Below are 24,315 nucleotides of genomic sequence, written 5' to 3' on the forward strand. Positions count from 1 at the left end.
GTATCATCTCCGGCTGCCAATTGTATTTTTTGGTGCCGAAAATTGGTCTAGAAATAAAATTGACACCACACCTATTTATTGAGTCTAAACTCGGTATTATCCATTTCTAAACTTTATTTCTAGCTATCAGTCATTGAAATGGAATGAAACAAAGAAGCACAATTCAATTCTTTTGGTATTCCTTCTGCATACCAAGCATAGGTAGGAATCACCTAAGGTTTGTCATTCCTTTCCCATCTTCATTGCATTTCTACTTTCATTCCATTCCATCATACCAATCACCTCCTTATTATATGGCTAAAATAGTGTATTATCCCTAACATGTACCTTGATCATTGTTTCTCTTTTACTGGTTCGGGATGATGACAAATTGTTTCCCAGGAGGAAGCCAACTCCGAAAGATACTGTGAAAGGTGACAATTCTTGAATAATGGATACTAGAGCCATTGAGCATCTGTTCAGGAATCTCTGCACATCAGAGACGAATCTCGGGTTGTAAACACATAATATTCTTGTGTATAATATGTAGGTAAACTGTAGTAAATAATAAAGAAGCAAAATAGACCTACTGATACTATGATAAAGTAGGACACAACAAAGATATAATCAGCTATAGTAGTTTGTTAAAGATTAACATGTGTGGAGGAGCCAATCCACACAAAAGGTACTTTAGAAAAAAGTGGATGGCTTTTTCTTTTTCCGTTTCCACTAAACAACTTTGAGAATTGATTGATCTTCTTCGTCTTCGTCGTCGTCTTCATCTTAAGAGCTTTCAAAAGATTGAAGCAACTAAAGATTAAGATATGTGGAGAAGCCAATCCATACAAAGGTACTTTAGGAAAAAGTGGATGGCTTTTTCTTTTTCCGTTTCCACTAAACAACTTTAAGAATTGATTGATCTTCTTCGTCTTCGTCGTCGTCTTCATCTTAATCTTCATCTTCTGAGCTTTCAAAAGATTGAAGCAACTAAAGATTAAGATATGTGGAGAAGCCAATCCATACAAAGGTACTTTAGGAAAAAGTGGATGGCTTTTTTTTTTTGGGTTAATTACGTGAAAAATCATGAACTTTGGGCCCATTTCCAAGTTTGCCATGAACTTTTTTTTTTTATCAAATTTTCCCTAAATTTAAGGGGCTGATCAATTTTGCCACGGTTTTTACCTCCGGTGAAGGTCCGGTCTTAGCTGGCACCTACTTGGCAATACCGAGCTGACATGGCGCCTACGTGGTAATACCGAGCTGATGTGGCGCCTACTTGGAAAAAAAAATAAACAAAAAATAGTAAAATCGGCGTCTCCTCCTCAACCATGAGTTCCGCCGCACGTCACCACCGATCTCCGGCCTAGGGCGGCGATGTTGAGCCGCCGCTCCCTTTGACTCCCTCATCTCTCACCGCCTCTGCCTCCCTCTCGGATTCAGGCTCGCCGAGCCCTTGCTCGACTTACCACCTTCGGAGTCTCTCTTCTCTTCCGACGACTGCACCGCCGCCGCTCTGCCCCCCCCTTTCTCTCGCCCTCTGCCTCACTGAACTTGGTGGAAATCGCCTCCACGCCGCCTCCACCTTCCTCCTCCTTGGCGACGGCGAGGCGTCGCCGCCTCCCTCTATCTCTCTCCCTCCGATTGATAGCAACCCAGCCGCCACCGGAGCCCTAGATCCCCAATTCCATTCGCTCAAAATCCTCTCTGAAAACTCTCTCCCTCCAATTCCATTCGCTCAAAATTCCTTAAGCCCCTTTTGCGTGGAGAAGACTCGAGGGAGCTGGAGAAGACTCGAGGGAGGGCGGTGGAGGAAAGGCGGTGGATCTGTAATGGTGGTCGGGGAAGGCGGTGGAGGAAGAGGTGTGGTGGTGGGCGAGAGCAGCGGAGGGAGCTGGAGAAAACGCAGGGGCGGACGGTGGATGAAAGGCGGCGGATCTGTGATGGTGGTTGGGGATGGCGATGGAGGAAGAGGTGTGGTGGTGGCCGGTGGGGGAGGGCAGGAGCGGCGAAGGTGTATCTCTGCTGGGTGTGTGTGTGTGAGAGAGAGAGAGAGAGACAACACACATGACAAAACGACGTCGTTTTATTAATCGTCCGGCAATTCCACATCATTTTTCCGGTAACTTAAAATGTGCCATGTCAGCTTTGAATTTGGGGATTTTCGAAAATCATGGCAAAATTGATCAGCCCCTAAGTTTAGGGAAAATTTGATAAAAAAAAAAGTTCATGGCAAACTTGGAAATGGGCCCAAAGTTCATGATTTTTCGCATAATTAACCCTTTCTTTTTCCGTTTCCACTAAACAACTTTAAGAATTGATTGATCTTCTTCGTCGTCGTCTACATCTTAATCTTCATCTTCTGAGCATTCACAAGATTGAAGCAACTAATGGAGGCCTTCTCCTTTTTCTTCTCTCTTGCTTTCATGCTCTTGACATTAAACAGTGTTACACTGATCGCCACCTCCTTACCATTTTCCAATTCAACCACTGATCAAGATGCACTACTCGCCTTCAAAAATGCCATCACTTCGCACCCCAATTCCATCCTGATCAGCAACTGGTCCACTAATGCTCCCATCTGTAGCTGGACCGGCGTCTCCTGCAGCCTCGACCACCAAAGGGTCACGGCCCTCAATCTCTCCGGCTTTGGCCTCCAAGGAACTCTCTCTCCACATCTCGGAAACTTAACGTTCCTTCGATCTCTGGACATGAGCTCCAACAATTTCACAGGCTCCATACCCTCTGAGCTGTCCAATATCCGAGGGCTGCGCACTTTGAACTTATCGAGTAATCAGCTCACTGGTACTCCACCCAGTTGCGTCTTCACCAACATGTCTGTGTTGGTAGAGATTGATCTCAGGTCTAATGAGCTAACGGGCCAACTCCCAAGTGATATATGCAGTAATACTCCCAAACTCAAGAGATTATTTCTCAGAAATAATCAAATTAATGGAAAAATTCCAAAGAGTATATACAAGTGCAGAGAGATGGAGGAGCTGAGCTTGGCCTACAACCAATTCAATGGCAACATACCAACTGAAATTGGGAATTTAACCAAACTTACATATTTAGGCTTGTCATCAAACCATGTGGAAGGTATCATCTCTTCTTACTTGGAATTCAATATATGTTTAATTTAGAATACTCATTAATTTTTAAATATAACATTACTAACTGAGCAGGAGAAATTCCTTCTTCTATCTTCAACATTTCTTCTCTGGAATTTGTGTTCCTCGGCGGCAACAGTCTTTCCGGAAGTATCCCACTTTTCAAAGGTGTAACCAAACTTCAACTTTTGTATCTTGACTTCAACAAATTGACAGGTAACTGTTAACTACTTGAGATTGCGTATATCTTAAAAAATATTTCTTCCACGGTTTTTCTATATATATGTGTAACTGTGTAAGCATATAGTATTTTGGAAGTCTTGTTTTGGTTAAGTGTGTTACATAATTGAATTGAATTTATAGGTGGTATACCAAAAGAAATTGGACATCTTACCTCCTTGAAGTATCTAGCACTTCAGAACAACAACTTGACAGGTATTTTAAGACGTTGACTAAATTACAAAAATCAATTTTCATTTGTAGATTCTGAATTTGCTCGTGCAATCCAGGTCACGTACCAATGCAAATTGGGAACCTTACTCTGCTGAAAAATTTGCTTATTAGTTCTAATAATTTGGCAGGTATGTCTATCAACTTTTATGTTTTGTATATCTCCGCGACATTAATTATAGATTTTTTTCAATCAAGTTACGATAAATCATCTCTTCTATATGTATCTCGTTTACACCGTGACATTTAATTAATTAATTAAAAGGGACTTTTTTTTTTTTTTGGAAGCGGATTAAGTTAATTGTTCCTAAATAGATCAACTTTAACCGAAATCTAATTTTGCACGTAACTTTAAAATTTGAATTACAATACATAAAGTTTCAATCTTTTGAAAATTTCCACAAAATTAGATTATCCCTAAATCAAATATAATTATGTCAAAATTGAAAATGATGTGGCCATAAACAATGTCATTTTGTTGCCGCATATATAGAATTTTTTAGAAAATTAAAAATAAAGAATATACAGATCACCCCACTCTCTCTCCCACCTTTCCTTTGTTCCACCCCACTCGGAAATCGATTTTCAGAATCTACAGCACCTCGAATGGCTTCAATGGCTACTGCGCTCAGCCACGCCGCCCACCCTGCCGGCTGCCGCCCACCCCTCCTCCACGTCCGCCGCCGCCACAACCAAATCCCTCTTCTTCTCTTATTCTAGAGCCAACAATTATGCCCTCGTCTCCCGCTACCGAAACCCTCAAAAGCCACGGCCTTTTATCTCGAAATACACTGGAAGCAAACTCGTCTGCTGTGGCAGTGGTCGACTTGATCCTAGGAGAGAGAGAAAGAGAGTGAAGATGGTGATGGTGGTGGTGCGGAGAGAGAGAGAAGAGATGGTTGTGGTGGGCGGTCCTACGATGGTAAACGTGCGTTGCTTCATAGTACTATCAAAATAATGACAGCTAGTACTAGTAGGTATATAACAATTCATAATTTTAAAACATAAAAACTAGCGCTTCCTCCGTCTAATGTCTTGCTGCTTTTGGATACAAAAATTGGAGTAATAAATATGTAAAAATAGATAAAATAAATTGGTGAAAATTATTTAAATATTAAATATAGAGAAAACATATTATTAGAAAGGGAATGAAACATTATTATTGGGACGAGCCAAAAAAAAAGTGGAACGCTACTATTGGGATGAGGGAAGTACTATAAAAGCCAAGTTGTCAAGTTTTAATTGAAAACCAATTTCATAATAATTTGAGATTGAATGATAATTTTATAATTATAATAAAATTAATTTTTTTTATAAATTATATTTTTTTCTACTTTTTATATCTTCTTATTTTTCTATTCTATTTCTTTTTTAAAAATTGTGAAATTCGGCTAATTATAAAATATTTAATGTAGATATTAAATTAAAGATCATGACAAAACCTTTAATTTGATATATATTATGTAAATATTGAATTAAAAATATAGAAGTTATACTATTATTTATTTAAGATTAAAACTTAATAAACTTTTCTCTAATCTATCCTTTTTTTTTTGAATAAATTTAGTTTTTAATATTTTTTAATCTTTTTTCTTTTAACTTATTTTATTTTTGTAATTTTTTATGTTGTTATAATATCAATTTTTATTATTGTGATTTTTTTTATTTTTTCTATATTAAGTTAAAATCATACTATTTTTTTATTATTTATAATTTTTTAAAAGATAATTAAGTTGATTTCAATATAAAAGTATTTCTTTCGCATTACACCAGCGCAAATGGTACTAAATACTCTCTCCATCCCACTATGTATATCTCCTTACTTTTGGGCACGGTAATTAAGAAGAATAATGATTAAATGATAAAAGTGATAGACAGTGATGTGACCCACAAGTTTTTGTGATAGAGTAGTTTCTTTTTATGGAAATGCCATTATTAATGGGATACAAAAAAGAAAAATAGGTCATTACTAATGGCAATGGGACGGAGGGAATAATAAATATAAGAAAAATCATGAATTGTGTTTGAAGCAAAGTAACCGGAGAAAGAAGAACAAATGTTTTTAAGAGGTTCCAGCTTTCAATTAATTTCGTTCTAACTTGATATTTTGATCGTTGATGTTAATATGACTTTAATTAGTTAAAACAGTTGAGGACGCTTCTAATCTCTTCTTACTTAATCGATAATTAAGAAGATGCTTTACTAACTATTTTCTTAATCGACTAATAACAATAAGAGATGCTTTATGGATTTAACGAGTCAACAATATTATATTTTTGGGAAACTTGATTCAAAATAAATAAAATAATTTACCATTAATCAAACTTAACAACAACTATGTATGGTTGATTCAAATCATTTCTAACTAATTTCAAATTGCTAAATATTTGTGATTATCTAACATAATTGAAACAATTAACCATAATAAACACACATAATCACATATGCTTACATAAGAATTAAAGGAGATTAGTTTAAAAAAAAGAATTAAAGGAGATTTTTTTTTTGAATTATTATTGAAGTAAAAGAAATCAATTAGAACTCATAATAAAAGTAAACATAAAATTTTGCTTGAGATTGAGTAAAAAATTAGCGTAAAACAACAAAAGTAGGAACTAAGAAAAAGAAAGAATATTTTCTTTTGATAAATTAATAATTAAATATATAAATTTAAAGATCGCCTTATAGTAAATTCAAAGAAAGAATAAATTTTGATTGACGATGGAAGAATGAACGAAGAAAAAGAAAATAAATTTTGATTGTTATGCAAAAGTGTCGTTTGATCTCCCGCTGAGACAAGTAATTTCATAGTATATGTATAAACCTAATCTAGCCATCTAAGTGGACCAATTGGGCCCGGGCTAGATAAAACTAACAAACTAGACCATAATTCTAAAATTTTAAAACTAGACCAAATTAATTATTCTAATTTGTTTTCACATTGAAATAATAAAATAGACATCTCCAACTCCAACTCTCTTTTAATTCCCTCCATTCTGTCGGCTTCCAATTCTTCAAGAATAAGGCCAATTCCTTCAAAATTTGTCATGTTAATCTTGTAATTAACTTTATAAGATAAAATTATGCAGGTATTAAATCTGTACTAATATAAAAATTGTATAAATTGCCTATTATATCCTTATTACATATTCTCTCCATCCACAAAAATTAATCTCTTTTCATTTTTGACAACTTTCTATCACATGGTAGACCTTGTTCTCTACTCACAATACAATTACTTATCATTATTAACACTATTTTTTACATGAGTTCTATTTTTACTCACAATATACTCAACTATTTTTGTTAAAATATGTGTAGTTCCCTTATAGAATTATTTTTCGTGGGTGAAGAAGTATTTAATTTTAGGGGCTATTGCTGAAATATACCCTACATTTGCTATTATTTTTATATTATAACCTTTTTTGGGGTCAGAAAATATATAAATTTAATATTGACTCTGAATAGTCACACGAATTGCAATTTCACTTGAATCCAATATGAATAATCTGCTAATTAAGGGGTTTAAGCAAAGCTGCATTAATAGGGATGGCAATGGGCCGGATGGATCTGGACCGGATCCTACTTGGTCCAGATCCAGATCCGCATTTTCTTACTTAGGTCCGGATCCGGTCCAGATCCGATGGATCTAAAAAAAATAAGATTCAGGTCCAGATCCATAAGATCCACAGGGTCTCGGGTCCAGACCCAGATCCATATTTTTTTCTTTTTAAAACATTTATAAATTTTAAATAAACTCAAATTAAAATCGAATTTGATTTAGACTTTCAACAATTATTAAAAATAAATAACTAAATCATAATCTATATAAAAAAATTACTATAAAATTCATAATAAGTAAGAATATAATAATCAAGTACTAAATAATATATTAGTATTATAATGAGATATACACTTATTGTAATTGTGTATGTAAAAAATGGTGAAAATTAATTATAACATCATTAAAATCAATTTCATCTCTATCTTCACCACAATATTTAGTAACAGTGGAACAATGTGTCTTCTATTTTGACATTGAAAAAAGAAAATTAATAATATCAATAATAATAATAACTAAAATTTAAATCAAGATATAAGTAAAATATTATCTTTAATAGAATTATATATTATTTATGAAAAGAGATGTATAGATTAGTAATAGATTTTAGGGTAGAGTTCAATAACAATAAAATAAAATTATATATTTTTTATATATCACTGGATCCACGGGTCGGATCTGGACCGGATTTGGATCTTAAAACTTTTGCTCCAGATCCAGACCCGCAAATCCTAGGAGTGATCCAGATCCGGTCCAGATCCATTAGGTCCATTTTTTACAAGGTCCAGATCCTTTAAAAAGGATCTGGATCCGCGGATCTGGACCGGGTCCAGGATCCATTGCCATCCCTAGCTGCATATCAATAATAGGGTGAAAAAGAGCAATTTTGCCCAAATCCCCAATTAAAATAGTCTCATGGCTTACAATTTCTTACTGTCACATCATATTGGTTTTGGGCGAAATTGTCAGTCATTGAACGATTCAGAATTAATCTTAAATTTATGTATTTTTTTGACAAAAAAAAGTGTTGATATAAACCAGAACATTGACAAACTTAGAGTAGTTTTCAGTAAAAACCCCTTAATTTTAAGGGTAATTGATTGATTATTGTATATTAAAAAAAATATATAACTTCATTAGATATTAAAATACTATAAAAAAATATTAATTAATTTCATTACATTGTCCAAAATCTATTTGATATATATCCAGAAGTCTTTTTAGAATTTTGAAAAAGATAAATATCTAATACTCATCTAACTACTTAACTAGATATATGAAAATAACAATATATCACTATTATATAAATAAATAGGGTACATATTAGACATACACTAAAATTTTACATAAAAATTATCATACCTTGATATGTATGTGCTTGAAAATTCAGTATGAATGCTAGATTTCTTAAAAAAATACAGTAAAATTTCTATAAATAATTATTTTTGGGACCTAAAAAATTTATTAATTTAGAGAGACATTAATATATAGATAAATTAATAATTTGTTAATTTATAAAGTGCTTTTTTAATTTCAAAAATTATAATTTTAAAATCAAGTTATAATATGTAAAAACAACAAGAGATCATATTTAAATTAAATAAATGCATATCAATTCATTGTGAATGATATTATGGAGATTCTAAGACCCCATCAGTGACTTTCCCTCAACCCAACCCTCTATGAAAATATTCATTTCTCTCTTTTCCACATACACAACCCAACCTTTATCTTATTTCTACTCCCATTCACCTAAAGATTTTTCTATTTTGTTTTATTTTTATTCTTATATTAGCCATAATAATTTTAAATGTATTTACAAAATTTTAAAAACAGAGAAAAAATAAATAATTTTTAAAATTCAAAATTCATTTCATCATAAAATGAAAATTACAAGAGTTAAATAAAATTAAAAATACATAAAGCATATTACAAATACATATAGGAAATTTAAATTACAAATATATATATATATATATAGAATTTTTGTTTCAATTTTTAATTTTTTTATATCACAATTAAATTATTAAAAAATAATATTTAACATTATATATATATATATATATATATATATATATATATATATATAAGTGACACCCAATGAAATGGTGCCACATGGAAGTCACTCTTGTATGCCTCAAAGGCGGTTAGCCACCCAATGTCATGACTTTGTGATGATTTCTCATTTAGGGCCCGTTTGATTTTCAGTATTGGATTAATCAGGATATAAATTATCCTGATAATTTAGTGTAATTAGTCATGATTTCTAATCTCAGATGGGTGTTTGATATCATTGGTAATTAATCCCAAAAAGTGTTTGATATCCATTGAAATAGGTTGGATTAACATATCAAATACCTAAATTAGTAGCCTATGGAGGGGGTGGTGTGGGTTAATCCCATGGGGGAGGTGGGATAATTAGTGTGGGTTAATCCCACAAAATAAGCTAGGGTCTTGGGATAAACCTGGAGTTGACCATATTAGTAACACATAATATCAAACACTACATAAATCCATATTAATTTAACTTATCCTGCTTTTAAACCCATATCAAACATGCCCTTATTTTATTAATTAAGCTTTTTGTCTTTTATAGTGACATTATAGACAAAGTCACCAATGGCACTAGTTAATGATGATCAAGTTGAAGATAATTGAATAATATTTTAACAAGTTACCAGAATATTCCTAATTGTAATATTTAATAATTATTATTTATAATATTAACGGAGCATATGTATTTATAATGAGTTCTTTAAAAAATTATTATCTTATTAAAATAGATGATTTTTTGAATTGACTCAAATTGAGACCGGAGAAATTTATCAATTTATAGAGTTTATTAATTTATTCGGTACTATTTTAAAGAGGTTTTATTTAATTGTAGAATCAAATAAATCAAATTGCTCATTCAAACAATTAAATATAATAAATATTATATTTATATTTTTTACTTTTATTTAATAAAATAACATTAATTTCACATAGCGACATTTATTACACGCACAACGTATCTTTGTTTCTGCTAGTTCATTCAAAATATACCTATAAAATACACATAATCAATTGGTCAATTGCTCTAAAACACATATATACATATATAATTAATGCTCTTCCATTAATAATTAATGCTGCATTTCTAAAACACACACACACACATATATATATATAATATTTTGAAGGAATATCTTGGAATGATATTAACCGTATTTTGTTTTACAAATGATACTATCATGTTATATAATTAAATAACATTATATTAAAATGACATTAACATTAAATGACACTATCATATTATCGAAATGATACTTTGTGATAAAATTTTATGAAACATGATGCAGGACTTTTAATTTTTTGATTTCCAAATAAATTATTTTAATATAGACTCGCAAGAACTTCCTGGTACTCCTGTTTGAGATCTTAAAACTATTGCTGGAGTTCGAAGTTTCAACAAATTATATTTGGTCTCTAAACTAGTATTTGATTTCGTCAGAAAAAATTCAGCCCCACGGTAATGAAATTTGTTACTGAATTTGAATTAGGTTCCATCCCAGCTTCCATATTCAATATCTCAACACTGGAGGCATTATATCTTCAAATGAATCAATTTTCCGGCAGTCTTCCTCCGAACATGTGTGTTTCACTTGTGAATCTTCAAGAGCTATATTTGCATACTAATAGACTCAGCGGCGAAATTCCAACTTGCATTAGCAATGCTTCGAAGCTTACTTTTTTGGAATTGAACTCAAACTCATTCACCGGCTCCATCCCCGACTTTGGTAATCTAAGACAGCTGCAAGTGCTTCGGCTCTGGGAAAATAACTTCACAGGAGCTGAATTTCTCTCTTCTTTGACTAACTGTCGGTATTTGGAGACATTGGAAATATCGAACAATCCACAGATGAATGGCATCCTCCCAGCTTCCATTGGGAATTTATCTACTTCTCTTGTCACTTTTTCAGCATCTTACTGCGGCATTCGAGGTGCTATTCCTTCTGAAATTGGAAACTTAAGCAGTTTGAAAACTCTGGATTTATCTGGGAATCAATTCACAGGATTCATCCCGACAACAGTGGGAAAGTTGAAGCAACTAGGAAAGTTGCAGTTTTATGATTGCCAGTTGCAAGGATATATCCCTCGTGAGCTTTGCAATATCAGTAAGTTGGAGTATCTGTTTTTGAGTGTTAATATGCTTACGGGTTCAGTCCCTGAATGTTTGGGAGATATCAAATCGCTAAGACAAGTCTCATTGGCCTCAAACAAGCTCAATTCCACACTTCCTTCCAACTTGTTAAATATACAAGATCTCGTATTTCTAGACTTATCTTCAAACAAGTTTTCAGGAAATATTCCCAGCTCAATTGGAGACTGCAAATCACTGGAATACCTACTTTTATCAAATAACACGTTGAATGGATCCATCCCAAAAACAATGGGAAACTTGAAAAGACTGGTGGGGTTATATCTATCAGACAACGGTTTTGAAGGAGCGGTTCCACAGTTTATTGGGAAATTCAGGGAGTTGCAGTACTTGCATTTAAAGGGAAACCGCTTTGATGGCATCATTCCGACTACATTTACCAAGAGTTGTAGTCTTGTGTCACTCAGGTTGAATGGTAATAGATTGGAAGGAGCATTACCTGAATCCCTTGCCAATTGTCAAAGTTTGCAGGTTCTTGACGTTGGAAACAACAGAATTCAAGACGCCTTCCCATTTTGGACGGAGAATCTAATTGATCTCCGCGTCCTCATATTGAGGTCCAACAATTTTAGCGGCACCATTTCTTCCCCCACTTGGACAACTACGCATCCATTCCTCAGGCTGCAAGTTTTTGACATATCCCGTAATGCCTTCACTGGGAATTTGCCCAATCGATATCTCATCAACTTCAAAGCGATGATTGATGTAAAGGAGAACCATTCACAAGAAAATGATATCTTATCATCTGGTACGTATACAGACTCATTCACATTAACAGTGAAAGGTGAGGATCGAATATTGGTGAGAATTCTAAGAGCTCTTACAACCATCGACTTGTCATCCAACAGATTCACAGGCACTATCCCAAATTCTATAGGAAATTTGAATTCCTTAATATACTTGAATCTGTCTCGCAATTTCTTCACAGGACACATACCTGCATCTCTCGGAAACCTGACTGCACTCGAGTCGTTGGACCTCTCTTCAAACCGATTGGCAGGGGAAATTCCAACTGAGCTAACAAAGCTCACATTTCTTTCTGTGATAAACCTTTCCATGAACAATCTTTCCGGGAAGATACCTCAATCCAGCGGCCAGTTTTCCACATTTGAGAATACCTCATATGTTGGCAACTCTGGATTATGCGGAATTCCATTAACACGAAAATGTGAAGAGCCTTGGCCTCCAGTGACGCCGCAAGAAGGTAGTGATGATGATAATATTCTTGCGGGATTCAGTTGGCAGGCTGTTGTTTCCGGGTATGGATCTGGTTTCGTATTCAGTACTACCGTGGGTTGTTTCAGTCTTGGGTACGGAAGGCCTAAATGGTTGGTGGAGTGGCTGTACGGATTTTACAGGATAAAGATGAGAAGCAGTGGAGGAAATGCAGCACGACCAACAACAAAATCGGGGACGAGATGAGCAGGCTGAGACTCTTGTTTGATTTCTAGAGCTTAATAATAATACATGGTGGATCAATGTATGATAATAGGTACTGTGATATTTTACATATATATTAACTTGTCGGCTTTGGCTGGTAGTCTATGCTTATGTGATAATTCATCTGAAGACAAAATTGTCATCTGAATATGGGGTCTTGGTATATGCCTATGTGTTCTTCTAATATGATCAGACTTCGTGCTGCAGCGAGCTACTTTCTTTTTGGTTGCAATGTAGCAGATCAACAATCTAAAACCAGTATATCTTATTTTTTGCATGAAGCCTTGTCTACTAGTATTTTTTTTTTTTTTTTTCATAAAGATGGCATTGCTTGGGTCTCACGATGATAGGATTTTCGATAAGAAAACCAATGAAATTCCGTAGTTCTGATAAGGTTGAAATTCATTTTTTTTTTCCTTTGGATTCAAAATGGCATCGTTTTGTCCATGTGGGATTCCATGTATCATCTCCGGCTGCCAATTGTATTTTTTGGTGCCGAAAATTGGTCTACGAATAAAATTGACACCACACCTATTTATTGAGCCTAAACTTGGTGTTGTCCATAAACTTTATTTCTAGCTACCAATCATAGAAATAGAATCAAACAAGGAATCACGATTCCATTCCCTTGGTATTCCTTATGCATACCAAGCAAAGAAATCACCTAAATTTTTTCATGTCATTTTCATCTTCATTCTATTCCTACTTTCATTCCATCCTACCAACATTTGGCTAAAATAGTGTATTATCCCTAACATGTACCCTGATCATTGTTTCTCTTTTATTGGTTCGGGATGATGACCAATTATATATTTCCCAGGAGGAACCCAACTCCCAAAGATGCTGTGAAAGGAGACAATTCTTGAATAATGGATACTAGCTAGAGCCATTGAGCATCTGTTCAGGAACGAATCTCGGATTGTAAACACATAATATTCTTGTGTATAATATGTAGGTAACCTGTAGTAAATAATAAAGAAGCAAAATAGACCTACTGAGACTATGATAAAGTAGGACACAACAAAGATATAATCAGCTATAGTAGTTTGTTAAAGATTAACATGTGTGGAGGAGCCAATCCACACAAAGGTACTTTAGAAAAAAGTGGATGCCTTTTTCTTTTTCCGTTTCCACTAAACAACTTTGAGAATTGATTGATCTTCTTCGTCTTCGTCTTCGTCTTGGTCGTCGTCTTCATCTTAATCTTCATCTTCTGAGCTTTCAAAAGATTGAAGCAACTAAAGATTAAGATATGTGGAGAAGCCAATCCACACAAAGGTACTTTAGGAAAAAGTGGATGGCTTTTTCTTTTTCCGTTTCCACTAAACAACTTTAAGAATTGATTGATCTTCTTCGTCTTCATCTTAATCTTCATCGTCTGAGCTTTCACAAGATTGAAGCAACTAATGGAGGCCTTCTCCTTTTTCTTCTCCCTTGCTCTCATGCTCTTGACATTAAACAGCATTACACTGATCGCCTCCTCCTTACCATTTTCCAATTCAACCACTGATCAAGATGCACTACTCGCCTTCAAAAATGCCATCACTTCGCACCCCAATTCCATCCTGATCAGCAACTGGTCCACTAATGCTCCCATCTGTAGCTGGACCGGCGTCTCCTGCAGCCTCGACCACCAAAGGGTCACGGCCCTCAATCTCTCCGGCTTTGGCCTCCAAGGAACTCTCTCTCCACATCTCGGAAACTTAACGTTCCTTCGATCTCTGGACATGAGCTCCAACAATTTCACAGGCTCCATACCCTCTGAGCTGTCCAATATCCGAAGGCTGCACACTTTGAACTTAGCGAGTAATCAGCTCAGTGGTAGTCTACCGAGTGGCGTCTTCACCAACATGTCTGTGTTGGTAGAGATTGACCTCACGTCTAATGAGCTAACTGGCCAACTCCCAAGTGATATATGCAGTAACACTCCCAAACTCAAGCGATTATCTCTCAGAATGAATCAAATTAATGGAAAAATTCCGAAGAGTATATACAAGTGCAGAGAGATGGAGAAGCTGAGCTTGTCCGACAACCAATTCAATGGTAACATACCAACTGAAATTGGGAATTTGACCAAACTTACATCTTTAGGCTTGGCATCAATCCATGTGGAAGGTATCATCTCTTCTTACTTGGAATTCTATATATGTTTAATTTAGAATATTCATTAATTTTTTACTAACTGAGCAGGAGAAGTTCCTTCTTCTATCTTCAACATTTCTTCTCTGGAATTTGTGTACCTCGGCGGCAACAGTCTTTCCGGAAGTATCCCACTTTTCAAAGGTGTAACCAAGCTTCAACTTTTGTATCTTGACTTCAACAAATTGACAGGTAACTGTTAACTACTTGAGATTGCGTATATCTTAAAATATTTCTTCCACGGTGTTTCTATAAATAAGTGTAAGCATATAGTATTTTGGAAGAATTGTTTTGGTTAAGTGTGTTACATTATTGAATTTATATATAGGTGGCATACCAAAAGAAATTGGACATCTTACGTCCTTGAAGTATCTAGCACTTCAGAACAACAGCTTGACAGGTATTTTAACACGTTGACTAAATTATAAAAATCATCTGAATTTGCTAATATCGTTGTGCAACCAGGTCACGTACCAAAGCAAATTGGGAACCTTACTCTGCTGAAAAATTTGCGTATTGATTCTAATAATTTGGCAGGTATGTCTATCAACTTTTATATATGTTTTGTATATCTCCGCGACATTAATTATAAATTTTTTTTTGAAGCGGATTAAGTTCATTATTCCTAAATACATCAACTTTAACCGAACTCTAATTTTGCACATAACTTATAAAATTTGAATTAGAATACATAAAGTTTCAATCTTTTGAAAATTTCCACAAAATTAGATTATCCCTAAACCAAAATTTAAAATGATGTGGCCATAAACGATGCCATTTTGTTGCCGCATAGAATTTTTTAGAAAATTAAAAATAAAGAGTATACAGATCACCCCACTCTCTCTCCCACCTTTCCTTCGTTCCACCCCACTCGGAAATCGATTTTCAGAATCTACAGCACCTCGAATGGCTTCAATGGCTACTGCGCTCAGCCACGCCGCCCACCCTGCCGGCTGCCACCACCTGCCGCCCACCCCTCCTCCACGTCCGCCGCCGCCACAGCCAAATCTCTCTTCTTCTCTTATTCTTATTTTTCTATTCTATTTCTTTTTTTAAAATTGGGAAATTCGACTAATTATAAAATATTTAATGTACATATTAAATTAAAGATCATGACAAGACCTTTAATTTGATTCAAAATAAAAAAATTATACTATTAATTATTTAATATTAAAACTTAATAAAATTTTCTCTCATCTCTCCTCTTCTTTTTTTTTAATAAATTTAGTTTTTAATATTTTGTAATCTTTTTTCTTTTAACGTATTTTATTTTTGTAATTTTTTACGTTGTTATAATATAAATTTTTATTGTTGTGAATTTTCTTCCTATATTAAGTTAAAATTATACTATTTTTTATTATTTATAATTTTATAAAAGATAATTAAGTTGATTTCAATATAAAAATATTTCTTTCGTATTACACGGGCGCAAATGCTAGTAAATACTCCATTCGTCCCATTAAGTATGACTCCCTACTTTTGGACACGGTAATTAAGAAGAATATTGATTAAATGATAAAAGTGATAGATAGTGATGTGGCCCAAAGTTTTTTGTGAGAGAGTAGTTTCCTTGTATGGAAAGACCATTATTAATAGGACAGACAAAAAAGAAAAAGTGGTCATTACTTTTTTTTTTTTTTTGATAAGGAAAGTAAATATTATAGAACGATAAGGCACCAGTAGTACCAAGAAGATTACAAAATCATCGGGGATTCATCATTCGACATCCACCTATGAAACCCAACTCCATCATTAACAAAACCAAAAATTCTACCCCAACTCCACACTCTAGCTTTGATTTCTCCAAACAAGTTTGCACTCTCCCATCTTTTGTTCTCAAATCTACTCTCATTCCGCATTTTCCACATAAGCCAAGTAGTACAACACCAAAGAGCCATCAAGAGCTTCTTATTTCTTTTCCGGCCACTCAAACTAGTAAAGAACTGGAAGTGCGAGTGCACGTCATATGGCTGCGCCATGCTAACACCGAGCCATTGAAAGATTGCTTCCCATACCTTTGAGGTCTTTGGACAGTGGATCAACACGTGGTTCGTGGATTCCTGCCGATGAAAACAGGCGTTACATCCCACCTCGACTTCACACAACATCACATTTCTTCTCAAGAGGTTGTCACACGTCGGAATTCTGTTCTTCAAAATTCTCCATGCGGTAAGCTTGACTTTGTTTGGAATAGGGATCTTCCACACCTTCGTACTCGTATCAGTTTCCTCCACCGCCTCCGTAGTCTCGTTTGCTTGATCTTTAATAGCTTCATAAGCGGACTTGGTTGTAAAGCCTCTCCCAGTGTCGCCATTCCATGTCCATCCGTCCTTGTTACCTGCACACAGATTTGTACCAGAAACAAGGCTAAGCAGCTCCGAAACTCCTTCCCTCTCTCTCTCAAACAGCTCTCTTCTCCACCTTAAATCCCAACACCATCCAGTATCAGTCCATTCCCCAACTTCACAGATTGCAGCTTCTTTATTCGCACTCAACTGAAAAAGTCTAGGAAAAGTAAACTTCAACGGCTTTTGACCAACCCACCACTGAGTCCAGAATTTAAAGGTCTTCCCATCCCCCACCTTTGGCTTCAAGTTTTGAACAAACCAAAAATTGCTCGCCCCTCCCGCCGCAGAAACGATCTTCGGCCACCACCCATCTCTAAATCTACCTTTCCCCGCGTTTTCCATACCTGTCTCTCCCCACTCAACCTCACCATAAATGGACCTAACAATTTTTGCCCAAAGCATGTCCCTTCAAGTAAGGTACCGCCACAACCATTTAACGACTAGTGCCTGATTAAACCACTCAATATTTTTAAGCCCCAAGCCTCCTTCATCTTTTGAAGCACAAAGCACCTTCCACTTCACCCAAGCAATCGCACTTTTACTAGCACCCCCTCCCCACAGAAAATTACCAAGTAAAGCATTTAGAGAACTCACAATTGATTTTGGTAAACAGGTAAAAGAGAGCTGATAAATCGGTATGGATTGAAGCACAACCTTCACCAAGGTCACACGGCCCGCGAGAGAGAACTTTCCATTTTTCCACGAATCGATTTTCTTTCTCACCTTCTCAACCAAGTATTTCCAATCAGCAACCTTTTTACCCTTGCTGCCCACTTTAATACCGAGGTAATTGAAAGGTAAGGAGCCCACCTCACAGCCCAAAACAGCCGCCATCCTCTCGATCGTATCCTCCTCGACCCCAACTCCGAAGAGACAGCATTTTTTGAAATTGACGGCAAGCCCTGATAGTAGCTGGAACACTCTGAGAATCATTTTAACTGCCACTGCATTTCTTTCATCATCCTCCATCAAGAAGACCGTGTCATCGGCGTATTGGAGATGCGGAATTGAAATGTCATCATTTCCTACCTTTACCGGCTTAATCAGCTCCTTCTCAACAGCTCTAGTAATCAAAGAGTGGAGCCCCTCCGCTGCAACAAGAAAGAGAAACGGGGAAAGCGGATCCCCCTGCCGTAATCCTCTTTCTAAACACACCTCACCAGATGGTGATCCATTTACCAAAATATTCGTCGTCGCCGAGGAGATACAACCTCGGATCCATTTTCTCCATAATGGCTCAAAATCCATTCTTTCAAGCATTAAATCCAAGAAATCCCACTCAACGGAGTCATAGGCTTTCGCGAAATCCACCTTGAAGATAATCCTCCCCTTTCTCTTCTTAGAAGCCTCCGCGATTGCTTCATTTAGAACCATCACTCCATCTAGGATGTAACGGCCGCCAATGAAGGCACTCTGATTATCCGAAATAACTGAATCCATGACCTGTTTCATCCTATTCGCCAAAACCTTCGCAATGACTTTGTAGAGGCTACAAATAAGTGAAATAGGCCTAAACTCCTCAAGTGAGCAAGCTCCTTCTTTTTTAGGAATGAGAACGATGAATGAAGAGTTACATCCCCGAGGGATTTTGCCATTGGAGTGAAATTCAGTCATCACCTTTAAAAAATCTTTCTTGATAATCTCCCATGACGCTTTCCAGAACTTGAGGTTAAAGCCATCCGGTCCCGGGCTCTTGTCACCGTCACAGCTCCAAATGGCCTCTTTAATTTCTGATTCTGAAAAAGGTTTGATCAGCTCCGCATTATTTGCTGCAGAAATTTTCCGAGCAGTGAAATCTCCCGGTATCATAGGTAGGACGCGCGGCGTCTTCTTGAAGTGATTCTCGAAGAACGTTTTGACGTTCTCCTTAATGATCTTTGGATCCTCGATCCAGCAACCCCCAACATCAAGCCCTGCAATTTCATTCTTCTTTCTTCTCCCAACAATTGCTTTGTGATAAAAACTAGTATTCAGATCGCCCTCCTTGACCCATTTGATTTTCGCCTTTTGTTGGAGAAGACTACATTTTTCTTTGGATTTAAGGAAAATCTTTGCTCGTAATTCATTTCTCCTGATTGTGTCACTCTCCTCAAGACCAAAGGTGTCATCAAAAATGTCCAGCTCCTGAAGTTCATCCTTAAGATCTGTCAAGCCGTGCTCAATATTGCCATAAATCCTCATATTCCACTCTTTCAACGCACTCTTCACCAATTTCAATTTCTCTTTGAACACAAAGCAACTCCATCCTTCAATCTTAGCTTCATCCCAAGATTTCCTTACCAACGCGCAAAAATCTGGGTGGGAGAGCCAAGAATTAAGGAACCTAAAAGGTTTGGGTCCCCAGTTCTTGGTTTTTGTAGTCAGGAAGATCGGACAATGGTCCGACACTGATCTCTGAAGCCCCCTTCCGACTGTGTCCGGCCATTCCTGCATCCATTTCTCGTTGACCATAAATCTGTCTAGTTTGCTCTTGCATCCTCCACCAGGTTGATACCACGTAAACTTTCTTCCCTGTGTTCTGATTTCCAGCAGATTACTTTGCCTAATAAAAGCGTCAAAAGACCTTGCATCTGCTTGATTAAAGACAGCACCTTTCCCCACCCTTTCTCCCGAATCACGCACTGCGTTGAAGTCGCCAAGAAAACACAGGCACGAGTCTTTGTTTTGAAGAGCAATGAGCTGTAATGTATCCCACAAAGATTCCTTTTCGGTGGTTCCCATGGGCGCATACACATTAACAAAACAACAATGCAGGCCTCCTTGTAGCCAAATCCCATTAACAATAACAGCCCCCATCACATTCCATTTACTAGTTGCCACAAACTTATCCTTGTTCCAGACCGATAGTATTCCACCCGATCTGCCTTCTGACTCCCTCACAGCCCAATCAAAATTACTCATCCCCCACCACTTATCACACATTGGGGAACAAAAAATTTCCATTTTGGTTTCCTGAACAAAACAAAAATCTAAAGCATTTTTCCTAACCAATTCTCCGATATCACTCTGTTTAATGGAACTCCCCAAGCCTCTAATGTTGTAAGATAAAATATTCATTAAAAACCTGTTTCAATATCACCCACGACCTTCGGATCTCCTGCCTTCGCTCTTTGCTCCTTCAATTGGTCGATCATGACCGCGTCTTGGTGATTGCTCGACAAACCCAATTTCTTGGCAAAGAGCCATGTTCTTGTGTCTTCATCTATGTCCGAATTCTCCCAATCCGCCTCAGTAGATCGCGAGCCGCTTCCATTCTTGCCCATCTCACCCTCTGATTCAATATCAGCAATGAAATTGCCCCAAACTTGATGCTGATTTTCGGCGGCTTTTGATTTATTATTTTTCTTCCTCGAACCTCCTCCTCTTCTGTTCGCCGTTCCTTTCTTATAAACAACCCCCTCAGTGAGAGAATCTGGTACCCTCGAGGGATCGCACTCCTCCCCCTCAAGTTCATTTTGAAATTCCTTCTCTTTCTCGTTTCTACTCCCTTCGCTGATCTCTGTATCTCTACTCTCTGGCTCATTTGAAGACGATTTATCAGTCCCTTTGAAGGAAACCATCTGGACTTGGCTCACTTTATCTTTGCCAGAGTAATGTGGGAACGGGCCATTAGTTTCCACCACCTTCGTCTCAAGTTCCGAGACGCCGTTTTTTTGAGTAACCGACTCGTTTCCTTCACCGTCCTCTGTTTCTGACTCGACGATGGAAGCCTTCGCCGGAGACTGTGAGATATCTTGTAAAGAACATTCTGAGTCAGCATCTTCGTCCAAAGACCTCTCCTCCTCCTCCGGTGAAACGAAATTATCGGGCATTTCTTCCACCCGGATTTGGAACGAAGCACCATCAATTTTACATTTGAGGATGTTTCCAATAGAGTTGAACCCAGTAGACATCTGTATAAAAGCCACGTCCAGCCTCTCTTTCGTTCTTGTTTTTTCTTCAATTTTCAGAAGCAACCCGAACCTCGCGCTTGCCGTACTGAAGAAACGGGAATTCCAAACATGTATCGGAACTCCGGTCCATTTAGTCCAGACAACTCTTTGATAGTTGATATCCACAGATTTCCAAGGCCTCCACCACTGCAACCAGAAGTCTCTCCATTCGTTGAGCTTATTGAGATTTTCCTCGATCGTCTGCTCATTGCTGCTTTGGATTAGGACCATGTTGCCACCGAGGGATTTCAACTTTAAACAACCTGCGCATTCACTATTTATTTCCTCTTGAACTTCTTCCCAGAGAAACTCAGATTTAATGTAACCTGTAAAAGCCCCATTAAGCCAAACCAAGTCTTCTTCTGTCGTCTGGAACTGAAAGGTCTCGTCATCAAGTTCTTTATCATCTTTAGCACCTGTAAGAGCTTCCTTAAACGAGACACCTGCGTGCCTGTTATACACCTTCATGGTGCATGGCTGGATCTGTTTCAACTTTTTTTCTTTGACGCTATTCTGCTCATTCCTTCTCTTCTCAACATCCCTTTCGAATTTAGGCTTATAAACTCTAACCTTATAACTGTCAATCCAGAGTTTGTTGAGGTCCTCTAGTAAAGTCTCAGACCTCTCCACCTTCTGAAATCGAACAAAACCGAACGGTCTTCCCCGAAGATCTCTCTTCCTTGGGCAGTATACATCCACCGTCTTCGCAACCGTCTCGAACTTACGTCTTAGAAAATCTAGGCTGCAATCCTCTGGGATGTTGTTAAAGAAAAAGGTTGTAGTGCCTTCACGTTCATTCGAACTCCAATCTCTCCTCCCATTCAAAGTATTCCGGTTCCAGCTTCTTGCTGGTTTTCTCTGGACATGTTTGGGATCAATCCCTCTTTTTCTCACCTCTCTCCATTCTTTCTCCCTCTCTCTAGGCTCCATTATAGAGAAAATCACCGGTTTTAGGAATTAATGAACTACAACGAACAATACATCAATCAAACAAAACAACTGCAAGGTAAGCTCTGTCCTTAACTTTGCTAATTTCAGTTCAAATCTCCTCCATTTCGTTTCAACATGGCACCTTCAATTCATTTCAGTTATTCTACAATACATTCAACCCCAACAACAACCCATCTGCTTGAAAACATTCAAGGTAATTTGCTGTCTCAATTGCTCAATTCAGTTCGCCTCCATATCAACTGAACATCACCCGAGATAAGGTAGTAGAACTTAGCTTTAAAAGAGGTAGGACTGACTGCCCGTTCGGTTGGGACAAAGCGGCGTGACAGCAGTGGCGACTGGTCGTGGGTGAGTGGCACGGTGCGTTGGGCGTGGCCGGAATGGGCTTCTGGGCGGCGGATCTGTGAGTGAAGGTGGGCCGGCAGAGACCTCAGGGCTGCGAATCTGCTGGCTGCTGCTGTGAAGGCTGAAGAATCGCACTGCTGCTGCCGGACTGATGTAGCTGGAGAAGACGTCTGCTACAAACTTGCAGCACTGCTGACGGAGGAGGCTGATCGGTGCGTCCCGGGCGTCTGCGCTGAAACCGGCGGCGACTGGTCGCGGGTGGCGGATGGATCCGGCGCTGGTAGTGGACGAATCCGACGCTGGCAGCAGAGGCGCGGATCCGGGGAGGCACAGGCAGCGGCGCAGGCAGCAGGGCGGCGCGCGGCGGGCAGCGGCGCGGGGGCTCGGCGGAAACGGCGAGGCGCTGTGGAGATCTAGGTGTTGAAGAATCGCACTGCTGCTGCCGGACTGATGTAGCTGGAGAAGACGTCTGCTACAAACTTGCAGCGCTGCTGACGGATGAGGCTGATCGGTGCGTCCCGGGCGTCTGCGCTGAAACCGGCGACGACTGGTCGCGGGTGGCGGATGGATCCGGCGCTGGTAGTGAACGAATCCGGCGCTGGCAGCAGAGGCGCGGATCCGGGGAGGCACAGGCAGCGACGCAGGCAGCAGGGCGGCGCGCGGCGGGCAGCGGCGCGGGGGCTCGGCGGAAACGGCGAGGCGCTGTGGAGAGGCGCTGTGGAGATCTAGGCGCTGTTCATGAAAAACATGAATTCGTGATCGTGGTCATTACTAATGGGACGAAGGGAGCGATAAATATAAGAAAAATATTGAATTTTGTTTGAAGCAAAGTAACCGAAGAAAGAAGAACAAATGTTTTTAAGAGGTTCTAACTTTCAATTAATTTCGTTCTAACTTGATATTTCGATCCTTGATGCTAATATGACTTTAATTCGTGCAAAACAAATTAGTTAAAACATTTGAAGACGCTTCTAATCTCTCCTTACTTAATCGATAACTAAGAAGAGGCTTTATTAACTATTTTCGTAATTGACTAATAACAATAAGAGATGCTTTATAGGTTTAATGAGTTAACAATATTATATTTTAGAGAAACTTGATTCAAAATAAATAAACTAATTTGCCATTAATCAAACTTAGCAACGACTATGTATGGTCGATTCAATCATTTCTAATTAATTTCAAATTGCTAAATATTTGCGATTTATTAAATTGAGGTTTATTATAAAAAAAGAAGAGAGAGAGAAAAATAACCCCTGAATGCACAAAGACGCAGCCTACGGGCACGAAACTCGAAAGGAGATCGTAAAACAAAAAAACCAAACAAAAACATAAAATCAATTGAAGCAGTTAACCATAATAAACACACAGAATCACATATCCTTACATAAGAATTAAAGGAGATTTTTTTTTTGAATTATTATCGAAGTAAAAGAAATCGATTAGAACTCATAATAAAAGTAAAAATAAAATATTGCTTGAGATTGAGTAAAAAATTAGCGTAAAACAACAAAAGTAGGAACTAAGAAAAAGAAAGAATATTTTCTTTTGATAAATTAATAATTAAATATACATAAATTTAAAGATGGCCTTATAGTAAATTCAAAGAAAGAATAAATTTTGATTGACGATGGAAGAATGAACGAAGAAAAAGAAAATAAATTTTGATTGTTATGCAAAAGTGTCGTTTGATCTACCTCTTAAGACAAGTAATTTCATAGTATATGTATAAACCTAATCTAACCATCTAAGTGGACCAATTGGGCCCTGGCTAGATAAAACTAACAAACTAGACCATAATTCTAAAAAATTAAGTCTAGTAACAATTAATTCTTCTAATTTGTTTTCACATTGAAATAAT

At 37.3% G+C, this 24,315-nt stretch overlaps 1 protein-coding gene across 5 annotated transcripts in view; it reads left to right on the forward strand.

The window, feature by feature from the left end:
• Positions 1 to 216: 216 nt before the first annotated feature.
• LOC131002647 (probable LRR receptor-like serine/threonine-protein kinase At3g47570) overlaps positions 217 to 24,315 on the forward strand; it is a 37,476-nt gene continuing 13,377 nt past the window's right edge. The window contains exons 1-5 of one of the 5 annotated variants that reach the window (XM_057929120.1): positions 217 to 1,006; positions 2,423 to 3,075; positions 3,162 to 3,302; positions 3,450 to 3,521; positions 3,596 to 3,667. In XM_057929120.1, the coding sequence (XP_057785103.1) occupies positions 981 to 1,006; positions 2,423 to 3,075; positions 3,162 to 3,302; positions 3,450 to 3,521; positions 3,596 to 3,667 (964 nt within the window). In that variant the 5' untranslated portion in view covers positions 217 to 980. Of the gene's footprint in view, positions 1,007 to 2,267; positions 3,076 to 3,161; positions 3,303 to 3,449; positions 3,522 to 3,595; positions 3,668 to 13,663; positions 14,855 to 14,929; positions 15,071 to 15,206; positions 15,279 to 15,343; positions 15,416 to 24,315 lie in introns of those variants that run through there. The other 4 variants (XM_057929117.1, XM_057929118.1, XM_057929119.1 and 1 more) reach the window with 4 other exon arrangements.

This window comes from Salvia miltiorrhiza, unplaced genomic scaffold (genome assembly GCF_028751815.1).
Source record: "Salvia miltiorrhiza cultivar Shanhuang (shh) unplaced genomic scaffold, IMPLAD_Smil_shh fragScaff_scaffold_173, whole genome shotgun sequence".
Classification (NCBI taxonomy): domain Eukaryota; kingdom Viridiplantae; phylum Streptophyta; class Magnoliopsida; order Lamiales; family Lamiaceae; genus Salvia; species Salvia miltiorrhiza.